This window comes from Penicillium antarcticum, assembly GCF_028974205.1.
Source record: "Penicillium antarcticum strain IBT 31339 chromosome Unknown utg000004l_segment0_segment0, whole genome shotgun sequence".
Lineage (NCBI taxonomy): Eukaryota > Fungi > Ascomycota > Eurotiomycetes > Eurotiales > Aspergillaceae > Penicillium > Penicillium antarcticum.
In genome coordinates, this window is record NW_026695302.1 from 1,107,131 (window position 1) to 1,130,265 (window position 23,135).

At 49.3% G+C, this 23,135-nt stretch overlaps 9 protein-coding genes across 9 annotated transcripts; 6 read left to right on the top strand and 3 right to left on the bottom strand.

Moving 5' to 3' along the window:
* Positions 1-61: 61 nt before the first annotated feature.
* On the top strand, positions 62-1,919 carry N7508_004401 (carboxylic acid transport protein; the record flags this gene model as incomplete). Its single annotated transcript, XM_058462467.1, has 4 exons — positions 62-618; positions 830-960; positions 1,012-1,190; positions 1,248-1,919. 4 exons carry the CDS (start codon positions 62-64, stop codon positions 1,917-1,919), a joined length of 1,539 nt encoding a protein of 512 aa, XP_058321092.1.
* Positions 1,920-4,608: 2,689 nt separating this feature from the next.
* On the bottom strand, positions 4,609-5,392 carry N7508_004402 (60S ribosomal protein uL5; the record flags this gene model as incomplete). Its single annotated transcript, XM_058462468.1, has 4 exons — positions 4,609-4,641; positions 4,700-4,793; positions 4,870-5,264; positions 5,390-5,392. The coding sequence occupies 4 exons, from the start codon at positions 5,390-5,392 to the stop codon at positions 4,609-4,611; spliced, it is 525 nt and encodes a 174-aa protein (XP_058321093.1).
* Positions 5,393-5,742: 350 nt separating this feature from the next.
* N7508_004403 (small nuclear ribonucleoprotein-associated protein) lies at positions 5,743-6,760 on the top strand (the record flags this gene model as incomplete). Its single annotated transcript, XM_058462469.1, has 6 exons — positions 5,743-5,760; positions 5,828-5,836; positions 5,894-5,965; positions 6,020-6,428; positions 6,486-6,530; positions 6,591-6,760. The coding sequence occupies 6 exons, from the start codon at positions 5,743-5,745 to the stop codon at positions 6,758-6,760; spliced, it is 723 nt and encodes a 240-aa protein (XP_058321094.1).
* A 565-nt stretch (positions 6,761-7,325) lies between these two features.
* Positions 7,326-8,074, top strand: N7508_004404 (pyruvate transporter MPC1; the record flags this gene model as incomplete). Its single annotated transcript, XM_058462470.1, has 4 exons — positions 7,326-7,398; positions 7,591-7,663; positions 7,760-7,918; positions 7,999-8,074. 4 exons carry the CDS (start codon positions 7,326-7,328, stop codon positions 8,072-8,074), a joined length of 381 nt encoding a protein of 126 aa, XP_058321095.1.
* A 617-nt stretch (positions 8,075-8,691) lies between these two features.
* Positions 8,692-10,977, bottom strand: N7508_004405 (putative amino acid transporter; the record flags this gene model as incomplete). The annotated part of the gene is made up of 2 exons (XM_058462471.1): positions 8,692-8,859; positions 8,911-10,977. 2 exons carry the CDS (start codon positions 10,975-10,977, stop codon positions 8,692-8,694), a joined length of 2,235 nt encoding a protein of 744 aa, XP_058321096.1.
* Positions 10,978-11,301: 324 nt separating this feature from the next.
* N7508_004406 (putative cation chloride cotransporter) lies at positions 11,302-15,242 on the top strand (the record flags this gene model as incomplete). The annotated part of the gene is made up of 4 exons (XM_058462472.1): positions 11,302-11,821; positions 11,869-12,460; positions 12,511-12,676; positions 12,726-15,242. 4 exons carry the CDS (start codon positions 11,302-11,304, stop codon positions 15,240-15,242), a joined length of 3,795 nt encoding a protein of 1,264 aa, XP_058321097.1.
* Positions 15,243-15,881: 639 nt separating this feature from the next.
* On the top strand, positions 15,882-17,450 carry erg12 (mevalonate kinase; the record flags this gene model as incomplete). Its single annotated transcript, XM_058462473.1, has 1 exon — positions 15,882-17,450. The coding sequence occupies one exon, from the start codon at positions 15,882-15,884 to the stop codon at positions 17,448-17,450; it is 1,569 nt and encodes a 522-aa protein (XP_058321098.1).
* Positions 17,451-18,362: 912 nt separating this feature from the next.
* On the bottom strand, positions 18,363-20,498 carry N7508_004408 (Zn(II)2Cys6 transcription factor; the record flags this gene model as incomplete). Its single annotated transcript, XM_058462474.1, has 1 exon — positions 18,363-20,498. One exon carries the CDS (start codon positions 20,496-20,498, stop codon positions 18,363-18,365), a length of 2,136 nt encoding a protein of 711 aa, XP_058321099.1.
* Positions 20,499-21,120: 622 nt separating this feature from the next.
* Positions 21,121-22,005, top strand: N7508_004409 (DUF924 family protein; the record flags this gene model as incomplete). The annotated part of the gene is made up of 3 exons (XM_058462475.1): positions 21,121-21,287; positions 21,339-21,520; positions 21,587-22,005. 3 exons carry the CDS (start codon positions 21,121-21,123, stop codon positions 22,003-22,005), a joined length of 768 nt encoding a protein of 255 aa, XP_058321100.1.
* Between the last annotated feature and the right edge of the window lie 1,130 nt (positions 22,006-23,135).

Here is a 23,135-nt window from a genome sequence, read left to right on the forward strand (position 1 = left end):
CGATTTTCTGCTGAGACCCTCTCGTCAATCAGTCTCTTTTATATACCTTTCCTTGGCCACAATGGCATCTGGCAATGAATTGGCGGATCCCATCCCGAGTGGCATGTTCGCACAGGCAGGCCAGTCCTTCAAAGATCTCTTCATCTGGAAGCAGCGTGTTGAGGTAACAAATGAATACGGCGAGTCCCATACAGAATGGCAATCTCCGGAGCCAATTCAGAACCCCATCAGTTTGATGATGCAGCTGTCGGCGCGAGATTGGTTGTTTTTTCTTGTGGGACTTGCTGCTTGGACGGCCGATGCATTCGACTTCCACGCTCTCTCCATCCAAACTGTCAAGCTGTCTGACTACTACGGTAGATCAAAGACAGACATAACAACTGCCATCACATTGACCCTCCTTCTCAGAAGTGTGGGTGCTGCTGGCTTTGGGTTGGCTGGTGATAGGTATGGTCGTAAATGGCCCATGGTCATCAACATGGTCATTTTGGGTCTCTTGCAGATTGCTACTATCTACAGCCATACCTTCCAACAGTTCTTGGCTGTTAGAAGCCTTTTTGGTCTTTTCATGGGTGGTGTTTATGGAAACGCAATTGCTATGGCATTGGAGCATTGCCCGTACGTACAGCAAGTTTCATACAGCAAGTTTCATACAGCAAGTTTCATAAGCCCTTTCGCACCCCTCCCTTCATATGATCTGAATGGTTTACCCGAAGCACTCTGAAGTGGGCAAAAAAGAGGTCGAACAAATAGATTCAAAAAGAGAGGCCATGCATGTTATACTTTCAATTAGGGATTGGAGACACCAGCTGACATTTCTACACATTAGTGTCAACGCAAGAGGACTCATGTCCGGTATCCTCCAGCAAGGTTATTCATTGGGCTATGTTTTCGCAGCTTGTGCCAACCTTGGTGTCGGTGGTTCAACTGAAAGTTGGAAGACAGTATTCTGGATTGCGGGTAAGGCACCATTTACATGCAAGAAGACCGAATGTCGTTAACGCTTTCCAGCTGGTCTTTCAATTGGAATCGGTCTCCTCCGTGCTTGCTTCCCCGAATCGAAGCAATTCCTTGAAGCCAAAAAGGCCGGGAAGCGAACAATGTCCGCAGGCGAGTTTTGGAAGGAGACAAGAGCCATGTTGGCCAAAGAGTGGCGCATGTGCGTCTACTGCATTATTCTGATGACCTGGGTATGTTACAGCTGCCAATATATCCTGATAATCAGCATCTAACCGTTGCCTATATAGTTCAACTACTATTCCCACACCTCCCAAGACTCCTATACAACATTCATGCGCACCTCCAAAGAACTCGACAACTCAGCCGCCTCCCGGGCCTCCATCCTAATGAAAACCGGCGCATGCGTAGGCGGAACCATCATTGGTTATCTATCCCAATTTTTCGGTCGCCGTCGCGCAATCATCGTCGCCGCACTGGTTTCCGGCGTCCTCATCCCAGCATGGATCCTCCCCCAAGGCGAGAGAAGCCTTAGCGTGACGGGGTTCTTCATGCAATTCTTCATCCAGGGAGCTTGGGGTGTGATTCCAATCCACCTGAACGAGCTTTCCCCTCCCGCCTTCCGGTCCTCGTTCCCTGGTCTGACATACCAGCTTGGAAACATGATTTCTTCGCCATCGGCACAGATTGTAAATGCCATTTCTGAGTCTACTTGGATTACTAGTCCGTCTGGACACCGTGTTCCAGCTTATGGGCCCGTTATGGGTGTTGCTACTGCTATTATTGCTCTTGGTATTGCGCTAACTACTTCTGTTGGGCCTGAGAAACGTGGCCGTCGCTTTGAGTCTGTTACAGCTGCTGTTGATGATTCTGTAAATGCTAAGAATCTGGACTTGGAGGCTGCTGATCAGGACCATAAGCCCCGTGATGACATGATTGAGATGGCTGATCAGAAGAAGTGAACTGCTTGAAAGGTGTATTGGTGGTTGTGATTTCTATATTTACATGCGGCCCTTTCCTATGCTGGTCGGCTCACTCTTTAAGGTTCTTGTTATAGATTGGCTCTAACTTATGCCAAATATATGCTTCAATTATTACGTTTTTACCTTGGTCAAATATATCGGTCTATACTCCACCGGCGGAGTACCAGCATAGATCATGAGACTTCAACATTGACTGTATCCACAGCTGCGATCGATGAATTGTTGATCGAACATATCATTTCGGAAAAATTGCCGTATCAATGCACCTGTCTGAAATCCATCTTCAGATCAGAAACCACCAACCTTGCGAGCCTTGTAGTATAACCGCCATCGCGATTGACTACCAATAATATGACATCCATTAATTTGCATTAAATTGATGTGTAATTGATGTTAGAAAGTGGAAAATAACCGGGTCAACCAGAATAACTCGCAACAGGATGTGACCGGGGAGAGACTAATTTGATATATATACAGCGCACTCAACCCAGGCCTGTGACAGCAAAAGTTCAACAGATGATAAAACCCGACTTGTTTCCTGATACAAATCCACCCCATACCAGAGAATATTGTCTCACCAAGTCTGGCTCATCACCGGAAGCTCCTCAGGCCTAGGAAATGAGCTCGTCAAAGCCGCCTTAGAGCTGGGCAACAAGGTGATCGCAACAGCCCGCAACGTAGACAAAATCGCTCACCTAAAAGATATGGTAGCGAATACCATGCAACTAGATGTCACCACCACGCAAGCAGAGCTGAATGACATTTCCAACACGGCCATTTCTGTGTACGGGCGGATTGACGTGCTGGTAAACAATGCCGAATATACGCAAGTTGGGACCGTTGAAGAAAGTAAGTAAGTAACGTATCTAGCACCCCAAATCCTGGGATACATCAGAATACCAATGCCTGAATTTGCTAGGCACGAAGACTGGTCCAAACATTTCAATACGAATGTCTTTGGGGCTTTGAGTACAACTAGATTATTCCTTCCTCATATGCGCAGTAATAAACCTGGAACTATTGTGTATATTGGGTCTTTTGTTGCGTGGGATGGGGTACCTTTTGTTGCAGCGTACTGCGCTTCGAAGGCTGCTCTCCACTGTGGGTTCCGAAATTACTTTTCTCATGCACACATACAATTCGCTAATACGACCTTAAGATGCATCCGAGGCCTTTAAAGGGAAGTCGCTCCACTTGGAATCAAAACTCTGCTTGTCGAGGTTGGGACATTCCGAACCGATCTGTTGAGCCAGCAGAATAGCAAGTTCGCCGCTCCTAGGTTTCGGGACTACAAAGCCTTGAACGTACCTCGGACTAGCCTGTTCAATAACTTGAATAGAGAACAGCCTGGTGATGCTCGGAAGGGTGTTGAGTGCGTTATCGATATCGTGTAAGGGGAAAAGGGCACTGCTGGAGTGAAGTGGCCGTGTCAGTTGCCCCTTGGGTTTGATGCTGTTGCTGGTACTCGGAAGACGTGCGACGATACGTTGATGTAGATAAAGATGTGGAATAGATGTCTAGTAAGACGGATATCCAGTCCGTTGACTTGACAATGGGCTTCTCCTCATCTAGTTTACTGCAACAGCGGTCATGAATGTGTACAGAATGCCAGGAAGTATTAGATAGTCTCTCCGCAAAAACCCTCGAAGCGAGTATACTTTGTTATGCACTTTTTCGCTTCTGTTGTAGCCATTTTTTATGCCTCAGATTAACCAAATAAAATATGTATCGGAAAGGTGGTTAAAGGACTTGGTCAAAAGTTTTCAACGTTTAAATTTGACTGATAGCCTGCATAATCCAGAACCCGTGGCAATGACCATGCTCGCATGAAAAGAATATCCAGCACCAAATTATAATCGCATAGGAAGCTATAGAATCTTCCTTTGTGAATCACTCACCTTGCAGCGCATGCAACGTGGGGCCATGCGTTGCTCGACTCAATTTTAAGCTCTTTTGACGGCTTTGATGAAGCAAATATAGAACCGTCCCACTCCGTCTTCAATCGACCTATCTAGCCATTTTATGGACCAGACTAGATCAGCATTAGCCTCGATGGGCATTTGCCTTGACTGGGGTAATGAGCCTGGTACAGGCCCTGCCGCAGTTGAAGTCCTATGGGGGTTTATCCCATGCTTAAACTTCACATATGAAGTTGCTTGGCACTTGAAAGACCACCGCTCTACGAATTACGACAGATTTACATCTACGCGGACTTACAAAGCCTAAGCGGATAGGGACAGAAAGATAGGCCAGATACTCAATCCACAGCGAGGATTCTCGAGGGAAGAGACCAACTCTTTGACAAAGCCGGGGAGGCGATGCCAACCGAGTCTTGGTCAGACACTCAATCGAAATCAAGTATCTGCCAACCTTTTCAACAATGGTTATGCGGTAAACATCACCCCTTGTGAAGCCTCATTGTGAAAAGGGAAAAGCAGCAGTAAAATGTGAATAATTCATTCATGCCCCTAACACGCCTATCCTAGTTGCCGTGATAGGAAATCAAGACCATGCCTGTGCAGAGAACAAGAAGCCCCGTAGAGCCTCGCCGAGTTTGTTCCGAGGCGATTTTTTGTTTTCTCAATGGCGAGTGAGCCTTTTCGTTTGTGGTTGAGTGCTTTATACAACGCATATCAACCGTTTCCGCCCATCATCGTCGTGAAATCCTTTACCGGACAATGCCGTCGAAGCGGTTCTTGAACTGTTTCCGAAACATATTAGCAAAAGGTGCGGGGTCGAGGGTGTGAGGAGGGACCAACCCATTTGATGGTCTCGTTCTCGTTGATGCGGTGGTTGACACCGATCTTAGCCTGGCAGCGGCGACGCTTGGCAACACGGGCACCGGGGCGGCCCCTAAAAATTTTTGTCAGTTGGAGTTTTTCATACATAGAATGTGCACCCCTCGGGGCTGTCGTTTCGGGCAACTCACATGCAGACGAAGAAGTCCATTCCGTAGATACCGATACCGGGGTCGTACTTGATACCGAGATCGATGTGCTCGGAGATACCGAATCCGAAGTTACCGGTCTCGGAGAAGTTGCGCTTGCGGAGCTCATACTCCTTGACCTTGAGGCCACGCTCGAGGATCTCCTCGGCCTTGGCGCCACGGACGGTGACGTGGACGGAGATCTTTTCGTTACGACGGATACCGAAGGTACGGACGGTGTAACGGGCCTTGGAGTAGACGGGGGTCTGACCGGACAGCTGCTCAAGCACCTTGGCGGCACGGGTGAGACGATCACCAGACTCGCCGACGGAGATGTTGAGAACGAGCTTCGACAAGCGAAGCTCCTTCATGGGGTTGGATGCCTTGGCCTCGGACGACTGCATTTTGTTAGAAGGAATTTTATTGCGATTTTGGGCGGAGTTGGCGATTTTTGAATGGGATAGAGATTTCGAGGTAATTTGCAAGGTATGATTGTGTGTGATTGTGTGCAATATGGACTTACCATGTTGGCGATTGATGGGCGTGAAGTAGTTGTCGACTAAAGGAATGGATCGATCACGAGAAAAGTGAAAGTGGTTTGTGTGGGTTCGATTCTGGCACGTGATGAGAGAGCCCTGAGTCTGCCTAATTGGGATAAGTGGGGCTATGGTCATGTTGACCTCAGGCACCTATGTGGATGCTGACTCAATTCTGACTAACCAGATATCAAGAACTGCCACCCGACAGAGCTTAAGCTTCACAACGACGAAGAACTCGCGCCGTTGCTCAATTACCCACAGTAGAGAGTCTCGCTCTATCTACTGTTTCCTATTTTTTGGTCTTCCAAGTCGCACACGTGCGCACTAACTAGCCAACATGGCCGCAAACAAGATGGTAAGTTTCACGTCCCTATCTGCATCTCGACCCGTGTCAATGGCTGTCGCTAACTACTTCCTTCTAGGCAAACCTCGTGAGTTTACTCCGGCGATAATGTACTGGACTTCAGAATGCCTAACATTTTATCTAGATCAACTACCGGATGAGGGTGACTCTCAATGACGGTCGCCAGATGACCGGTCAGATGCTTGCATTTGATAAGGTATTCGATCTTGCCCTAGAATTCACTTATCTAAGCTAATTTTATCTTTTATAGCACATGAACCTTGTTCTCGCAGACACAGAAGAATTCCGTCGTACAAAGAAGAAGTCGAAGCCCGCTGCCCCCGGAAGCGCCCCGCAGATCGAAGCAGAAGAGAAGCGAACTCTCGGTCTGACTATCGTGCGCGGAACTCAAGTTGTCTCGTGCTCGGTTGACGGCCCTCCTCCCGCCGACCCCTCTGCCCGCCTCGGTACCGCTGGACCCGGCGCCGCTGCGACGCTCGCTGCAGGCCCTGGTATCAGCAAGCCTGCTGGCCGCGGTCTGCCCGTTGGACTCGGAGGCCCTGCTGCTGGTGTTGGTGGACCTCCTCCTCCTGGCGGCTTTGGCTTCCCTCCTGCTGGTTTCCCTGGCGCCCCTCCCCCAGGCTTTGCTCCGGGACGTGGAGGTCCTCCTGGCGGTCCTCGTAAGTTTTTCCATTTGTCGGATTGATATAAAGTCATGCTAACTAGTTATGCTCTAGCCGGTTTCGCTCCTCCTCCTGGATTTGCTCCTCAAGGCGGACCCCGTAAGTGTCTACCCAAGCAGCCTTCTATCCCATATGCAGCACTAACCTTGGACTTTATAGCTGCCGGCTTCCAACCCCCCTGGCTTCCAGCCTCCTGGACAGGGACGTGGCTACCCTCCTCCTGGATTTGGTGGCAGGTAATCGGACTTGTGTACAGAGAAATTTCCTACGCTTCATATCATCGGCGATCTGATTTCAACTGGCAAAAAGCAAGCACCACTCAGCGCTGAAAAGAACCACTGTTGACGCTTCCAGTGGGAGACAATGATATGCGTACCGGCTAGATCAACCCACATTTTATTGGGCAAGGCGTTGTGGCGCATGGACAGAGGTCGTGTCAAGGGCCGGGGACAAAAAGACCAAAATCCTCTTGAAATTTGCATTAGGTCAAAAAATAATGCTAGCTTACTTTAACACAGCTTCATTTTCCATAAATTCTATTCCTACTCCCTGTTCGCGTAGTTTTGTTTCATTATATGATCGAAGCAGTCCTTACAGATGTATATATTTCCCAATGATGGAACTTCTTAATGCTACGAACACACATTTAAAGTATAATCCCAAATACTCTTGAGATATCTATACCAGACAAACTGACTAATAATTATATGTATCAAGCTCTACAATTACCCCTTGAATGGCATAGGCGCTGCATCTATAAACCCCAACCGATATCGTAGCAGCTCACGTGATACCCGCCGAACGCCGGGTCCCTCGAGTTAATTCCGTAACCTTCATATACTGACCTCACCTCCTCGATCCCATACCCGCAAACACCTTACCAGCAACTTCACAATGGCTGCTGCTATTAAGGCAATCAACGCCAAGATCCGCTCCAACTCGGTGCTGGACTATATTTGCTCAACCCGTACGTATCGATGCCAAGTTTCCCGAAGCTCTTCCCGCACCGAGATCGGCCAACGAGACCGCACGAGATCATAAGCATTGGAAGTGCCGTCGAGGGTCGGAGGAACAATACTTCGTCGGAATGGCGCGCTTCGGACGGAAATCACTCGCCGAGATTATGTACAGATTGCTGACTGTTAGTGCCGCTTCTTAGACTTCTGGGGTCCTGTCTCCAACTTCGGTATCCCCATCGCCGCTGTTATGGACACGCAGAAGGATGCTGAGATGTATGTTTTCATCCCATGATACCCGGGAGATTTATATTACCTTTGATGTTTTATATGGCTGTTTCAGGGCGATTGTACTGATAGTTTCGCTCATAGTATCTCTGGCCCCATGACCGGTGCTCTTGTCATCTACGCCGCTACCTTCATGCGCTACTCCCTCGCTGTCACACCCCCCAACTACCTCCTTTTCGCTTGCCACTTGACCAACTTCGGTGCCCAGTCTACCCAGGCATACCGTTATCTCAACTACTGGAAGTACGTTACCGCGCCGTTCGGCTTTGTTTAGCACCCATTATTCCCGGAAACACACATGCTAACCTAGTGTTCTTTAACAGATTCGGTGGCCGGGAAAAGCAGCTCGCTGACAAGGCTGTCGCTAAGGGTGCCATCGCTCCTGAGGCCGGTGCTTAAGTGGTCCTGATAAGATTATATTGGGTGTACTTTTGTTCTATTTGGGGCTCTCAAGCATCATTTCTCGTTCTGCAGAACTGCATTTCCGCGTGTGGTCCGATGGTCTTACCTGAGCCTGAAAATTTAGGGGTTGGGCAATGCTAATAGAGGAGGCATATAAAGAGGACTTGTGGTTTTGAGGAAAATTTTTATCTATCGACGCTATATGCTTTGCAGCTGTGGTGATTCGATAGCCATTGTACATATGCTCTTTGCGCTTGAATCATATTCCGTTTTGGAATGCCTTGGTTTCCAATTTGAAGGTAGATGTCTGGTGAGTCCACGTAGTTCATTATGCTGACATTGGCGAGAAAGAGAAAGTCAAATACATATTTGGTAGATAGAAATCCAAAAACCGAGATGGTATGTGTACAGAAGGATCACTCGACCTAAGATCGCCTAATATAGTAATAGTTTTGCCCAAGATTGTGAACGCACAGCTCCGTACAAGCGTCTAAGCAGTAGAATGAACCCATAATATGCCACAATTTGGGGTTGACAAGAAACCAAAAGTAATCCAACAATACCGAAGGACCAATTCGCCGCGCTCTACAACAATCAAAGAAATGATGAAGGTCTTAATGAGAATCACAGTATCCTGGGCTCTGAGGAACCTCAGGTCCGAGCCAGCTCCCGATGGTCAGGGAAGTCGTATAAACGCAGCAGATAGCACCAAAGGCCGCGAGAGTGACGTCGGCAATAGCCTGGCGTTTGGAACGAGCACAAGCGCGCAGGTGCAGAAGTGGCTGAGAGATGATTAGTACACAATTCAGTAATCTACTCATAGAAGAACATACCGGGTAAACATAGATCAATGGAACACAAGCGAAGCTTCCGACCAGCGAAACAAACTTGTCAAGATCATCGGCACCGCCCCAGGCGACAACAGCACAGATCATGACTAGGAAAAAACGGAAGCCGTTCTTCTTCCACTTGATGTATGGGTTGTACTTGCCACTGCGGGTGAACAGCTCGTTCTCCATGATACGGATAGCGGGGAAGAGCTGCAGCGGTGTGCTCAGCAGAATGGCAAGAGAGTAGAGGAACTGGACCACGTTGACAAACTTGTCATCCTGGGGAAGGTTGAGAAGGATGACGGTCTTGGTGGTGGATCCGTATGCTGCGTAGCTCAGGGCACCGGCAGACAAGAAAATGAAGGTGATGACAACCATGACACCAGCCAGCACACCGGGGAAGCGATGAGGCTGCTTCATTGACTCCTGAATTGGAATGATGAGACCTATGCCTTCGTAGGTGAAGATGGCGGTACCGATGAACATGGACCATGTAGTTGGATTGAAGGAAATGACGTCGGAAATACCGCCCTGGCTGACCAATGTGGTGACATCGTAGTAATAGATATACAGCAATCCCAAGAGAATGAACACATCCGCAATGAGGGCGGTGAATCCGAGCTTGCTGATATCCCGAATCAAAGACAGAGGCAGGAAGATGATAAGCTGCAAAAGCACCATGTACTTGATGTCGATAAAGGTAACACACTTGCTCACAGCGAGCACAAATGCCTGCAGGTTCTGCGAGACAAAGACGATATACGCTGACACAAAGCCCAACTGACTGAGGACAATTGATCCGAGAATGATTCGTCGCATGTGCTTGCCATACAGAATACCACCGATGTCACCGAAGGAACCATCGATCTTCATGCGGGTGTTGACGAGAAGAATGAAGGCATAGTAACTTAAAATTGACACGCCCAGCAAAACCATGCTACTGAAGAGCATGCCGCCATTCAAGAAGGCCCGGGGCAGGAACAAAATACCGGTACCCACGAATGACTTGAGCAGCAGCATCACGGCGCCGGTCGTCGTAGTATTGCCGGCCGGCGAACGCTGCTTGTGCTTTCTCTTCTTCCGTCCTGGTGTTTCTGGTGCCAGTAGCGCCGCATCTTCTCCGGACTCTCTACCCTCCTCTGGCTCGTCCCAAGCATCGGAGGAAAAGTACTCATCCGGCCCAAGGACCTCGTCATCTTCCTCCAGCTCCTCTCCAGCAAAATGACCGTACAGAGTCAAGAATTCCAAGAAGCTCGTGGTAGGCAGCTGGGGAGGACCAGGATGGGGTGCCCCTGAAGTCGATCCCTGGGCACTTCCACGATGTGGACTTCCAGCTGCTCTCCGGAGATAATCTCTACGGAATCCTCCTGGAACACGAATTGTATCGATATCCTCCGTCTCATGCTCTGGTCTTGGTCGGCTTACGCTGAAACTCTTGCTGCGCATGAATCGACCTGCGGCTTCAGCCTCAGCATCCTCCGCCCATCGGTAGACCTGTCGTGTAATATCACCACCCTGTAGTTGTAAACTGGAGAAGTGCTCATCTCCTATGCTGGTCGCAATATCTGACTGGCCATCTCCCTGATCGGTCACCAGATGTCTTTTGATAACCTCAGGATCCTCATATGGTGGCACTCCTGGGCCAGGGGACTGGCGTCCATTCTTTGTATCGAAAGATCCGTACTGTGAGGCGACCGGCCGGGGATCTAGATGCAACGCAGGAGACCCAGTGTTCCGCGACGGTGTTCCAAATCTCGGCGGCGAGCGACCCAGGCTCTCTTGAAGTTGGGACGCAATCATGGATTGACCGGGTCCAGGAAGTGAAGCCGCATGAGTGAATGATTTAGAGAAGTCCTGCTCGGCATTCGTTGTGATAGGCCGACTGGCTGGGATACCCTGTCGGGAGGACAGAGAAGTACCAAATGACGGGGAGGGCACCGGGGACGCAAGTCGTGCAATGGAAGCCTGCCTAGTACCGAGCTCAGGCCCGGGGGACCTCGAGCGTACCGAGGATGCTATTGGCACAGACCGAGCTGGAGTTAGGGACGAACCCTCTCCATTGTCTGCCATTTTGATCGTGGTCTCGGTAAGCCCCTGGGAGTAGTTAAAGTCGAAGAATGGGCATGGACGATCTGAGACCGACAATGTAACAGGAGACGAAATTAGGATGTGAAACAGCCAGATGTAACGGAGGAGAGGTCTGAGACGCTAAGCGGCGAGAATCCAAGCTGACAGTGTTTGCACTGTTTGCTTTACGTCACCCATTGGATGTTATCGCTGCAAGATGATGTAGGTGGTTGTCTACTTTTCCTGTGCTTAAGGTCTCTACTTCTCTCGTTTCTCTTTTATACATCCACGTATCGGCCCTATGTCCATATAGGCGTTGAATTTGCTATGACGCCTGAACGAGTCGGAGATTCTTCCGACTCCTTGTCTCGCCGACGGCCCAACTTCTCAACTCGAACCGCTCAAGAAGATACCTCACGTCTAGCTCCAGGGGACTCGAGCCTGGCTCCCCCTGATGAAAGTACTCGACTATTACCATGGCCACCGACCAAATGGGCCCGTCCATATGAGCCAGTGAACTCGTCAGAGCCAGCAGAGGACCAGCGTCATTCATCACCCACCGACTATTTCAGAGGAATTTCGCAATGGTGGCACAATCGCGGAGAACATGATCAGAACCAAGATAGCAGAGAGACTGCTTCACCGCAAGTGGTGCCTGCGGGCCCTCTTCGCGAGTCTAGCACCGATAGGAAGGACAAGGGACATCGGTCTCGATCGGTGGATGAACCCAAGAAGCTTGGAACTTTCTCCGGCGTATTTGTTCCGACAACTCTGAATGTGCTGAGCATTCTTATGTTCCTTAGATTCGGATTCATTCTGGGACAAGCTGGTGTACTGGGAATCTTGGGTGAGTAGACTTCCGTAGATGGCCTGGCCTGCGCTAATCAATTGAAGGCCTGCTACTTGTTTCGTACACAATCAACCTTGTGACAACAATGTCTCTGTCTGCAATTGCAACAAATGGAACAGTTCGAGGAGGCGGTGCATACTACCTGATCTCTCGCTCCCTGGGTCCTGAGTTCGGTGGCTCAATTGGCATCGTATTCTACCTGGGCTATGTTTTCAACACTGGGATGAACGCCGTTGGTCTAGTGGATTGCTTCACCCAAAACTTCGGCACACAGTCCGGCGATTGGGCCAATTTCCTCGAGGAAGGGTTCTGGTGGCAGTACCTCTGGGGTACTGTTATCCTGGTATTCTGCACTAGTATCTGTTTGGCAGGAAGTTCCATTTTTGCCAGGGCAAGTAACGGGCTTCTTATCATACTGCTTGTGGCGACCTTCAGCATTCCTCTCTCTGCGCTCTTCATGAAGCCTTTCTCTCTTCCTCATCAGGGCGTTGAGTTCACGGGCCTACGTTTGAAGACTTTGATGGGGAATCTTAAGCCTCACCTTACCAAGGGGGCCGCGGGAAGTCAACTGAAAGGACGTGAGAATTTCCAAGATCTCTTTGGTATTCTTTTCCCTGCTACAGGAGGCATTTTCGCGTGAGTAATAAGGTGCACACCCTCAAAAATAGCTTACTAACCGGTATTAGTGGTGCAAGTATGTCTGGTGACTTAAAGAACCCAAGCAAGGCTATCCCCAAGGGTACGCTTTCCGGACTGGCGTTGACGTTTATCACTTATGCGCTTGTCATTCTTGCAATGGCAGCGTCTGTTACCCGAGAGTCATTTTACAACAACGTGAATGTGATTCAAGTTGTAAGTTACCAGCTGCGAAAAGATGATTGCAGGATCTAATTGAAACCAGGTCAATGCCTCCGACATGGTCATCCTTCTTGGAGAATTCGCAACCAGTTTCTTCTCTGCCTTGATGGGTGTGATTGGATCAGCGAAACTCCTTCAGGCTATCGCAAGAGATAGTCTCTTACCTGGAATTGGCATATTCGGCCAGGGAACTCGCAAAAATGACGAGCCGATTTATGCAATCATCGTGACCTTTGTGTTCGCCCAACTCACAATGCTCTTCGACATTAACCGCATCGCGTCTTTTGTTACAATGACGTACTTGATGACATTCCTTGTGATGAATCTTGCCTGTTTTCTGTTGAAAATTGGCTCTGCGCCCAACTTCCGCCCGTCTTTCCATTACTTCAACTGGCAGACCGCAGCGGCTGGTACGTTGGTCAGTGGAGTTAGCATGTTCTTCGTGGATGGACTTTATGCCTCAGGATGTGTTAGCATATTGGTGATGCTGTTCTTGCTGATCCACTACAGCTCGCCACCAAAGCCATGGGGCGATGTCAGCCAGAGCCTGATCTACCATCAAGTACGCAAATACCTGCTCCGTCTTCGCCAGGAGCATGTGAAGTTCTGGCGTCCTCAAATTTTGCTCTTTGTCAGCGACCTTGACAGGCAATACAAGATGGTTTCTTTCTGCAATTCATTGAAGAAAGGAGCTCTGTTTGTGCTAGCTCATGTCCTTGTGACGGATGACTTTTCGGCTGCTGTGCCTGAAGCGCGACGTCAACAGACGGCATGGACAAAGTTCGTCGAGTATTCCAAGATCAAAGCCTTTGTGAATATTTCTATCTCCCCTGCAGCAGAATGGGGTATGCGAAATATTGTTTTAAACTCGGGACTGGGAGGCATGCGGCCAAATATTGTTGTGATTGACCAATTCCGACAAGACCAATCGCTCGTTGAAACTTTCTCAAACACCGGCCGAAGAGACTCCAAGACTAGACGTGGCTCAGCCCATGGCCTTCGAACGGATGAGCCTGAAAATCGACCAAGAAACCCGCCAATGAGTGGCCAGAGCTACGTCACAATCCTGGAAGATCTTCTTTTTAAGCTTCGGATCAATGTTGCTGTAGCAAAAGGATTTGAGGATTTAGAACTACCAGACGCTCACGGTCGTCACACAAAGAAGTACATTGACCTGTGGCCGATTCAAATGTCAGCCGAGCTCGGGGCTGATAACGAAAGCAAACAAAACGTGCTCACAACTAATTTCGACACATATACCCTAATCCTCCAGCTGGGCTGTATTTTGAACACTGTCCCCTCATGGAAAAAGACCTACAAAATCCGGGTCGCAGTGTTTGTGGAGTATGAAACCGACGTGGAAGATGAAAGAGGACGAGTTGAGGCTCTTCTTGACAAGCTACGGATCGAGGCTGAAGTCTTGGTATTCTGGCTTGCCTGCGGTGACCTCAAGGCTTATCGGATTGTTGTAAACGGCGATACTTCAACAGCTACAGCCGATTCTCAAGAAAAGGTCCGGTCCACTTTGCAAGGAGAAGAATGGTGGCAAGGAATCTTACGAGCCCGTGCTCAAGAGCAGGGTCAGGGTTCCGATACAGCAAGTGACAGCCTGCACCTGGACAAGACGTACAGCTGGCAAGGTCCATCGAGCCAAGAGAGCGAAGCCAGAAATTCGCGCCAGCGAGTAAGTGGATTGAGACGACTGATTCAGTCCACTCGCCGCAGACGGTCTATCTCGAGCTTCCGAGCTCTAGGAGGAGTGAACCTTGGCATGCAAACACATAGATTGTTGGATTCGTTCGTCGACTACGATAGTTCGGATAGCTTGAGCTCGAGCGAGGACAGTGATATGGAAGGTTACACCAGCGAACCCGAGAATGATGATCGGGATCCCGCTACTCCTGAGGCCGGAGCTGGCCCATCGCGACTTCTCCGGTCCAAGACCGATGACTGCAGTCCTGGTTCAGTTTCCCCCAACACACAGACTACACCTCACGTGGAAGAAACACCAGCCAGCCAACAGATCCCATCGATCATCGAAACCGGCGATGATGCTTCGCCCAAGAGTAAACCTGCCGTTCGACGGCCTCCCATGAGCCGCTCTGCATCTAGCAATCGGTTCAGCTCCTCTCCCATCCCAGAGGCAAAGGTGAACACTGAAGCCGAAGAGGGCAATGGTCCTTCCATTATGTTTGCCGCTCAAAATTCTCCTCCGAGATTTAATAAACTAGACTCAATTTACGCCCGCCGACCATCTGCCACCCCACCCACTATCCGCAACCACAACACTGCATCCGGCTACCCAAGTATGGCCTCAGTTCCATTGTCCTTTGACGACCTACCCAGCCGAGCACAGCATTTGATTCTAAACGAGTTGATGGTCCAGCATAGTGGCGACACGGCTGTTATTTTCACGACCCTGCCGTCTCCCGTGGAAGGCACCTCGCTTAGCGAAGAGGACAGTGCGTCCTACTTGAGTGACCTGGAGGTGCTGTGGCAAGATTTGCCGCCCTGTCTCCTGGTCCACAGCAACAGCATGACCGTGACGATGAACCTGTGATGAATTGACGACCCTTGCAAATTAGACCACGTTGTACATAACCAGCGTCTGCTAGATTTTTTCGACTTCCGGGACGGTGTGGGTTGTTACATGTACCCCTTACATTGCTCTCACCGATACACATACAAAATATCATATTTTTATCTTTCATTTATGTTACTTGTATACTGGCCTGGTTCGATACTGCCGTTGTGTGGCGACTGCAAGAGAAACATAGAGATGATCATTCCGGCGCTACTGCACGCCACAAAATCTCTGCACTCTCAGCTTCTAGAATGAAAAAGAGGAGCAATTACAATATGAATAAAAATAGCCGATTTAAAACTCGTCCATTAGGAACGCGAGGAATAGCACGCATAAGCGATCTATAAAACTAATTAGAGGTCTGACCAATTGCGATTGCAGCTGTTCTGATTGGACGCGTCGCGTTCCCTCGTATACTCAGTAGCATCGAGAACTCCCCCGTCTTTACTCCAGATAAGTCAAAGGGTCTCCAGTTGCTTGTTTTCTACTTAACTTTTGACTATGTTGAGGGTTGTTCACGTTCGATGACTATTGCCCCTTTAATTTTTAATCGACTCGCCGCTCCGCACATCACATCTCCGCCTCCTTGTCCCCCCCCTCACATTCCCGCCTGCCATGACCGAAAGCCCTATTCGTCGATTGAACGGCATGAAGGCCTCAGCTCTCCCCCAGCGTCGAACGGTCGCCCACTTTCTCCCCGACAACCCAGTGAACGGTGTGGCTGTTCCTGTTCATTCCAGGGGCGAGAACGGGGTTGACGACAGCTCCGACAGTGCTTCCTCTACAGAATCGCAAATGAATGGCATTGAGGAACCAAAGCGGCCGGTCATGTCTCGCAAGGCTTCATCGCCTATGGCGCCCACATTCATGGTGTCCGCGCCGGGCAAGGTCATCGTGTTTGGCGAGCATGCCGTGGTCCATGGCAAGGCTGCCATGGCAGCAGCCATTTCTCTTCGATCCTATCTCCTCGTCACGACCCTCTCCAAATCGCAGCGCACAATCACCTTGAACTTCCGCGATCTAGGTCTCAATCACACGTGGGACATTGACACCCTACCTTGGGACAAGTTCCATGACCCCTCAAAAAAGAAGTTCTACTATAGTCTCGTCACGGATCTCGACCCCGAACTCGTCGAATCGCTCGAGCCACATCTCCAGGGAGTCTCCAAGGGCCACCCAGATCGCAAAACCCACATCCGCTCCGCCTCCGCCTTCCTCTACCTCTTCCTCTCCCTAGGCTCCCCCCAAAGCCCAGGCGCCATCTATACTCTCCGATCCACCATTCCAATTGGAGCCGGCCTAGGCAGCAGCGCCAGTGTTTGCGTGTGTCTCAGTTCTGCGCTGCTTCTCCAGATCCGCACCCTCGCTGGTCCCCACCCAGACCAACCGCCCGAAGAAGCAGAGACCCAGATTGAGCGTATCAACCGCTGGGCCTTTGTCGGAGAGCTTTGCATCCATGGCAACCCCAGTGGGGTGGATAACACGGTGGCCGCAGGCGGCAAGGCCGTGATTTTCCGTCGCGACGATTACACGAAGCCCCCAACTGTTACGCCGCTCACCACATTCCCCGAGCTGCCCCTCCTCCTTGTTGATACCCGGCAAGCGCGTTCCACAAAGACGGAAGTTGACAAGGTCGGCAACTTGAAATCAGCCCATCCTATCGTGACGGAGTCTATCCTCGATGCCATTGATCAGGTGACCTGCTCGGCGCAACGCTTGATAGAGGACCCCAACTTCGAGGGTATCTCCGAGGAGACACTTGCACACTTTGGTACCTTGATTCGCATTAACCATGGCTTCCTTGTCTCTCTTGGTGTCTCCCACCCCCGCCTCGAGCGAATCCGCGAACTCGTCGATTATGCCGATATTGGCTGGACGAAGTTGACTGGTGCAGGTGGAGGTGGATGTGCCATTACACTCCTCCGCCCCGACGCCAAGGCCGAAGTCAGACAAGAACTCGAAGACAACTTCGTCAACGAGGGCTTCGACAAGTACGAGGTCACTCTGGGTGGCGACGGTGTTGGTGTCCTCTACCCCGCCGTCTTGCGCAACGGCACAGACGAAGAGGGCGGCGAGGAGATTGATCAGCAAAAATTCGAAGAAGCTGTTGGCGTTGATGGCATCAAACGTCTCGTCGGTGTTGGCGAGGGATGGAAATACTGGCAGCGGGCTACTACCCCTTAAGTCACCTTGGCCAAGACTTGACTTGCATCTCCCTCAACATGTGAAAGTCTGAGTCCCGCAAACTTCTTCCAGCCGTTGAGCTCAATGTCAGATCTGCTGGCGTTGAATATCTTGGTTTTGGATATCCTACTCTATTTTCCCTACTCTACACCTTCTTGTCCCATTCTATGTACACATTATCGACCATATGCATTATACTCCACCTTTATTGTTATTGGTTATCTCCTTGGAACTCTGTTGTGAACGTCTCCTTGGTTATGACCTCTCTTTCATATCCGTCTTCATTTCTTTCTCATTATCATTCTCCTTCTCCTTCTGCTCGTGCCTCTTTTTAACGCTACTCACATCCTTTAACTTTCGGGCTTTCAGGTCTCTCTTTGCATGATATGATTTACCAATGGATAGACGAACCTGTGAAAGAGTTGTCTAACTACTAGTTGATTGGGATTCAGGAGTATCAAAACAATCAATTGAACTTAATATTACCATTCGCAAATATCTGGAGACTCGCCTCCGGTCATGTCGTCGTCGATATAAGGTAGACCACGTGACGGTGTACTAGATATTAGCGTCGCTCATGAACTGTCACACGGGAGAATAAATTCTATCATGAATACCAAGAGAGTCAAGTCTCGTATGGCCCTGAGTACAGTAGTCTAATACTGTCAGCATTTCCCCCACTTCAACATGTCATTTTTAGACTAGGAAAATCATAAGTAGTGTATATTCATAATATCAATATTTCTCACTTGGTGCTAGCAGAATTCTTTTGAGCTAGAGGCCGCATCAGACAACCGTACCAAGTATCCTTAGACGCATAGTCACAATCAAAAGCCAAATCAGGGTATCCATAACTCATGAAAAATCGACTAATCTACATTCATTCCACCTCCACCGTAAAACACAGTATTTTTAACCCATAGTAGTCTCCCACCGATGATCCAGCATAACATCGACCCAAAAAGTATCATCCCGCCCCGCATCCATCCGCCTCCAAACCTCCGTAACAAGCTTAAGACAAACACGAATCGGTTTCAGTGGGAGCAGATGCATGAAATTGTTCAATCGACCTAGGATGAACTGCCTCGTGCGCGAGACTTCAATTGCTTCCATTGATATTGCCGGTTGAGCGGTTCCGTCATTATCATTCTCGACCTGATCGTGTTCATGATCACCTGTTTGGTGGGATGGACGCGGGAGACGAAGTTCAGAGCATGATGCGACTAGTAGGAACGGCTGGAGGCAGCGTGTTCGTGATTCTAGCGGGATGGTTTTTAAGCGGGAGAGGGTTGTTGTGGCGAATTCGATTAGCCAGGTGTTGTAGAGAGTTTCGCGGTCTGGTTGCTCTGAGGTGTTTGGGGTTGGGTTTGGAGTTGGATTTGGATTTGTGGTTGCATGAGCGGTTGATAATGGTGAGGTGGTAGCGTTATTTGCGGGATTGGGGACTTGTGGTGATGCCCCTGGACTTTGGTTTGCAAACGCTGAGAGATTCATGCTATCCAAATCAACTGGGAAGAATGGATCTCTGGATGTTGAAGTCGTACTTCCGGGGCATTGGAATGCGGAAGATGCTGATGTCTGTGGAAGACGGCTGTACAGCAAGTCTGGAAATACGCGGTATAACTGCATCAGACCGGTGCATCTATAGACCTCGGCCATAGTGAGGAGGTGCCAGACTGGGGTATCGTCGTCGCCAGGGCTGACGATTTCGGCTTCGGATGGGTGGGCCAGGACTAAGAGACGTTCTTCTAGTTCGCGAGCTTTCTCAATTGCTGATTGTGCTCGAATGATATCCTCCTGAGACGTATATCTTCTTGATCGAATGCGTTTCCGCTCCCGGCGGATGAGCTGGCCCACTTCGTGCACGGTGAACTGTGTTTCACGTGCGATGCCGGTCCAGGGGTGTGGGACTCGTTGGAGAACGAGAGACTCTCCTGATGACGAAGAATGATAATCTTGGGATAGGATTATAGTGTCATTATCTGTGACGAATGATAGGAGCATTTCCCAGTATATGAGAGCTTCTTCGAAGAATCGGTAGTTATTACTGTCGTTCTTATTGAAGCTGAAGTCTTGGTTGTGTGAAGTTGAAGATACGGAGTTAAGCTGCTTCCGAAGCATATTGAAGAAAGATATACCTAGATCAGCTGGGTCATGCCAGCTAGCTGTCTGTCCGAGCATGAGAAGCGCTAGTAACGACTTTTCGTCCATGACTGATTCGCGACTGATAATCTCAACGGCCTCGTTGCGCATCTTTCGGCCAATTGGACCGAATTGAGGGAAGTCATTGACTAGGGTTGCGGCTGCCATGCTTTGCATTGTTCGACACATGGCCAGAGAAGATCCCCAGAGACGAGATACCGTTGTTCGGAAGGGGTTCATTTGACTGTCGTAACTTGAGAACAATGCTGCTACCTCCTTAAAATAGTACTCAATAAGAGTCCATGAGGGATTGTTCAACGGACGAGACATTGTCATCAAGTTACGAGGCGCAGACCGTTGAGACATAGATGGATAGCTGCGGACAACGGTCGAAGGCGAGAAGTCCCGCCATACAGTTTCAATACGCTCCTCGGGTGCGGGTATTGGCCCGATAATTGACAAGAAATGTGAAAGATCAACTCCAACCTCTCCAGACTGGCCTAAATCTTGAGCAAAATCCCTTGATTGCGAAAAAGACGGTGATGCTGCCGTCATTGGCGACAAATCCGTCAATTCGGGTAATCCTCCGCCCGGGAGATCCCAAAGGTTATCACAGAGGGAATTTGACTCATCCAAGTCGAAGCCCCCTGTAGCCGAGTCATGATGCTCGAAGGCCGACTCATCTTGCGGCAAAACAGGGGGCTGATTCGGCGCAGTCGACCTGACCTCTGCCTCGGAAGTTGATGCGGCAGGACTCTCGGTGATCCATCTCAGAGACTTAAGATATCCAGGGCATCGGACCCCTAGACGGGTGCACCGGGAACACTCTGGTTGAAGTTCGTCGCATTTGACTCGTTTACTCTTGCATCTCCCACAGCCATTCCGGGATTTTTTAACTCGCCGCATCACTGCCGAAAGAATATGGATATATCGTAAAATCCAAGCGATCGGACATGGCCAACTAGTATGCGGAGTATAGCGTGAGGAGAAGTGTGCGGGGACGTTATCTTGGGATCTTTTGCCCTCTTTGGGACGTCTGACATAATATACATTCGCCCCCTCTATCCACCTTTATATGCACATAAACCAAGGTACGAACTAAGCGTTCTTCACGAATATCCAACCATTCATCTCTTTAGTTGCGATGGACTTGCATTGAGGTTGAAATACAGATGATGACTCAGCTTACCGGGGTGTTGGCGCCGGGATCTCGGGACTCGGGCTTCCAAGATTGTTTGCTTGGTAATAAATAACTTACTTGGAACCTTAACTATGTCACATATAACCGTTAACAAAGTATCTTACCGTGATTCGATTATTCTGCACCATGAGTCTAATTCAAGTACAGCCAATTACAAAGAGACTTATTCGAACTGCGATATTCAACCCCTTGAAGCCAGTGGTGGTCCCAGCAATTGGTCTGACATCATCCCAAAGCGGCCGAGTGCTAGCAATTGAGAGGCCATCATTTCATCAAGGCTTCCACAGACCCAGCTTGACCCGCAAATTTCACTCGTCGCCTGTCATCATGGTAAACCCGTCCGAGCTGAAGCAGACTCTCACCCCAATTCTCCTGGATGACGTCCATGCTTTATGGTTCGATCACCTGGAGAGCAAAGATGCTCTTATTCTACCGAAGATGAGTGATATGGGTCGGTGGTTTACGCGTGATCCCGAATTTGACAAGGTCTGCGTGTAAGTATTCAATACTCGATTCTGGCGTGTATCAGAACTAACGAGCCAAAGCGCGAAATTCCGCCCGGCTCTGGAAACAATTGTCAACTCGGGAGCCTCCGCTTCGGATATTATCGCTGCGGTGAATCCAACTTCGCCGATGGATTGGATTAACATGATCCTCTTGCTAGATCAAATGCCTCGCAACTGCTTCCGAGGAGACGAATCAAAAATGGTCTTTAAACACTTCGATCGTGAGTTCCTACCATCTTGGCACAGATAATATGTTTTTTAAAATACCGCGACTGACCCAGACATAGCCTTGGCCGAGAAAATTGCACTACAAGCCTTGAAAGAGGACATTCCGACCCAGTCCCCTTACTTCCGCTATCGCTTAACTTATCGGACCTGGTTCCATCTGCCACTCATGCATTCCGAAGATCCGGCGGTCCATGAGCAGGCTGTTCAGGTGCATGCTGATACAGCTAGGGACATAGAGGAATTTGTCGCGAGGGACCCGTCGACACTCTCCGAGGAAGAAAAGGAATGTCATGACTTTCTATCTAACCAAGTGGATGATTTCAGGAAATTTCTGAAGGTAAATGATGAGTTTGAGAAAAAGCACAAGGTTATAATTGACCAGTTTGGACGGTACCCGCATCGAAACCAAGCACTTGGAAGGCTTTCAACCCCGGAAGAGAATGAGTACCTGGAGAACGGCGGTGAGACTTTTACTTGAATGCGCAAAGTATACATATTGAGGAACCTGTACAATACGTTATAGCTTTATTGGAAGAAACCAAGTCCCAAAAAACAAGTCAAGACTTGGTTCAGTTCTTTGGATCACTAGTAAAAGAATTGCCGCCGTCATCTGTAACCAGAATTTGCCATGTCTTGGAGGTCAGTATGTGAGTTAGTATCAGCTGATCGGGAGACTCCCTCGATAGAGGCCGGACTAATATCAAGTTTGATATAAGGATATATTTTGATATTTGTGATCTTCAGGCCTACGCTCTGGATGAGCAGACCCGTGACTGTGGGTTCGCACCGATAAATACAAACACGGGTTAGAACGATTCCTTACGGTTTGTTATGATCTTCAAGCCCAAATACCACTTGTATAGCTAACAAGATGTGTCTGTAGAAACCGAAGAGAAAGTATAGAGATTGAACAATCTCGATGGCTCAGACCCGCGCCGCTTGTCCATCGATGTCAACGAAGCTTTCGCCTTCCTCTCCCAGAACACCACTTATGAAGGCAATTTAGCTGCCCCCACGATCCCACATCGTTTTGGCCGCTTAAGAGATAAACATGCCCCAACTCCTAGACCAGCCAAGTCCGCTCCCCTTATGCCAACGCGTTCGAAGCCCTCGCTACAGAAGCAAAAGTGTGCCGCTTCTCTTGTCACTAACGTGAAGGCTCAGCCCCTTATGCTCCATTTGGGATCATTCCCTGGGGCGTCACGGCTCAGCTATAAGCTTTTTGACGCGTCTGTAGAGGAGAGGTGGCGAGTTCATAGTGAGCTCTGTTATGAAAGGGCCATCCTTGAGCGCCGTGTTTAGGCGGTGGGAGAGGATATTAATAAGTTCACTGATATTATCTCCCACCGGGAGAAAAACGCACCTACTCCTTTTCGTGGCTCAAAGTGGGATATCAAGGCCTCTTCCATTTACTCCTTCCCATATTGCTGTTGTTATTTTGTAATTATTGACTGATATTAATACTGAGTACCTTGTTTGAAAACTTCTTGATTTTAGTACTGCCCCGTAGTATATCACATTTCCACTGGCTTCAAACGGGTGCAAAGCAAGTTTTCCCATCACAAAAGTCAGCATAATGGCATTTCAGCAAGTGTCTCAGGTCTGTCA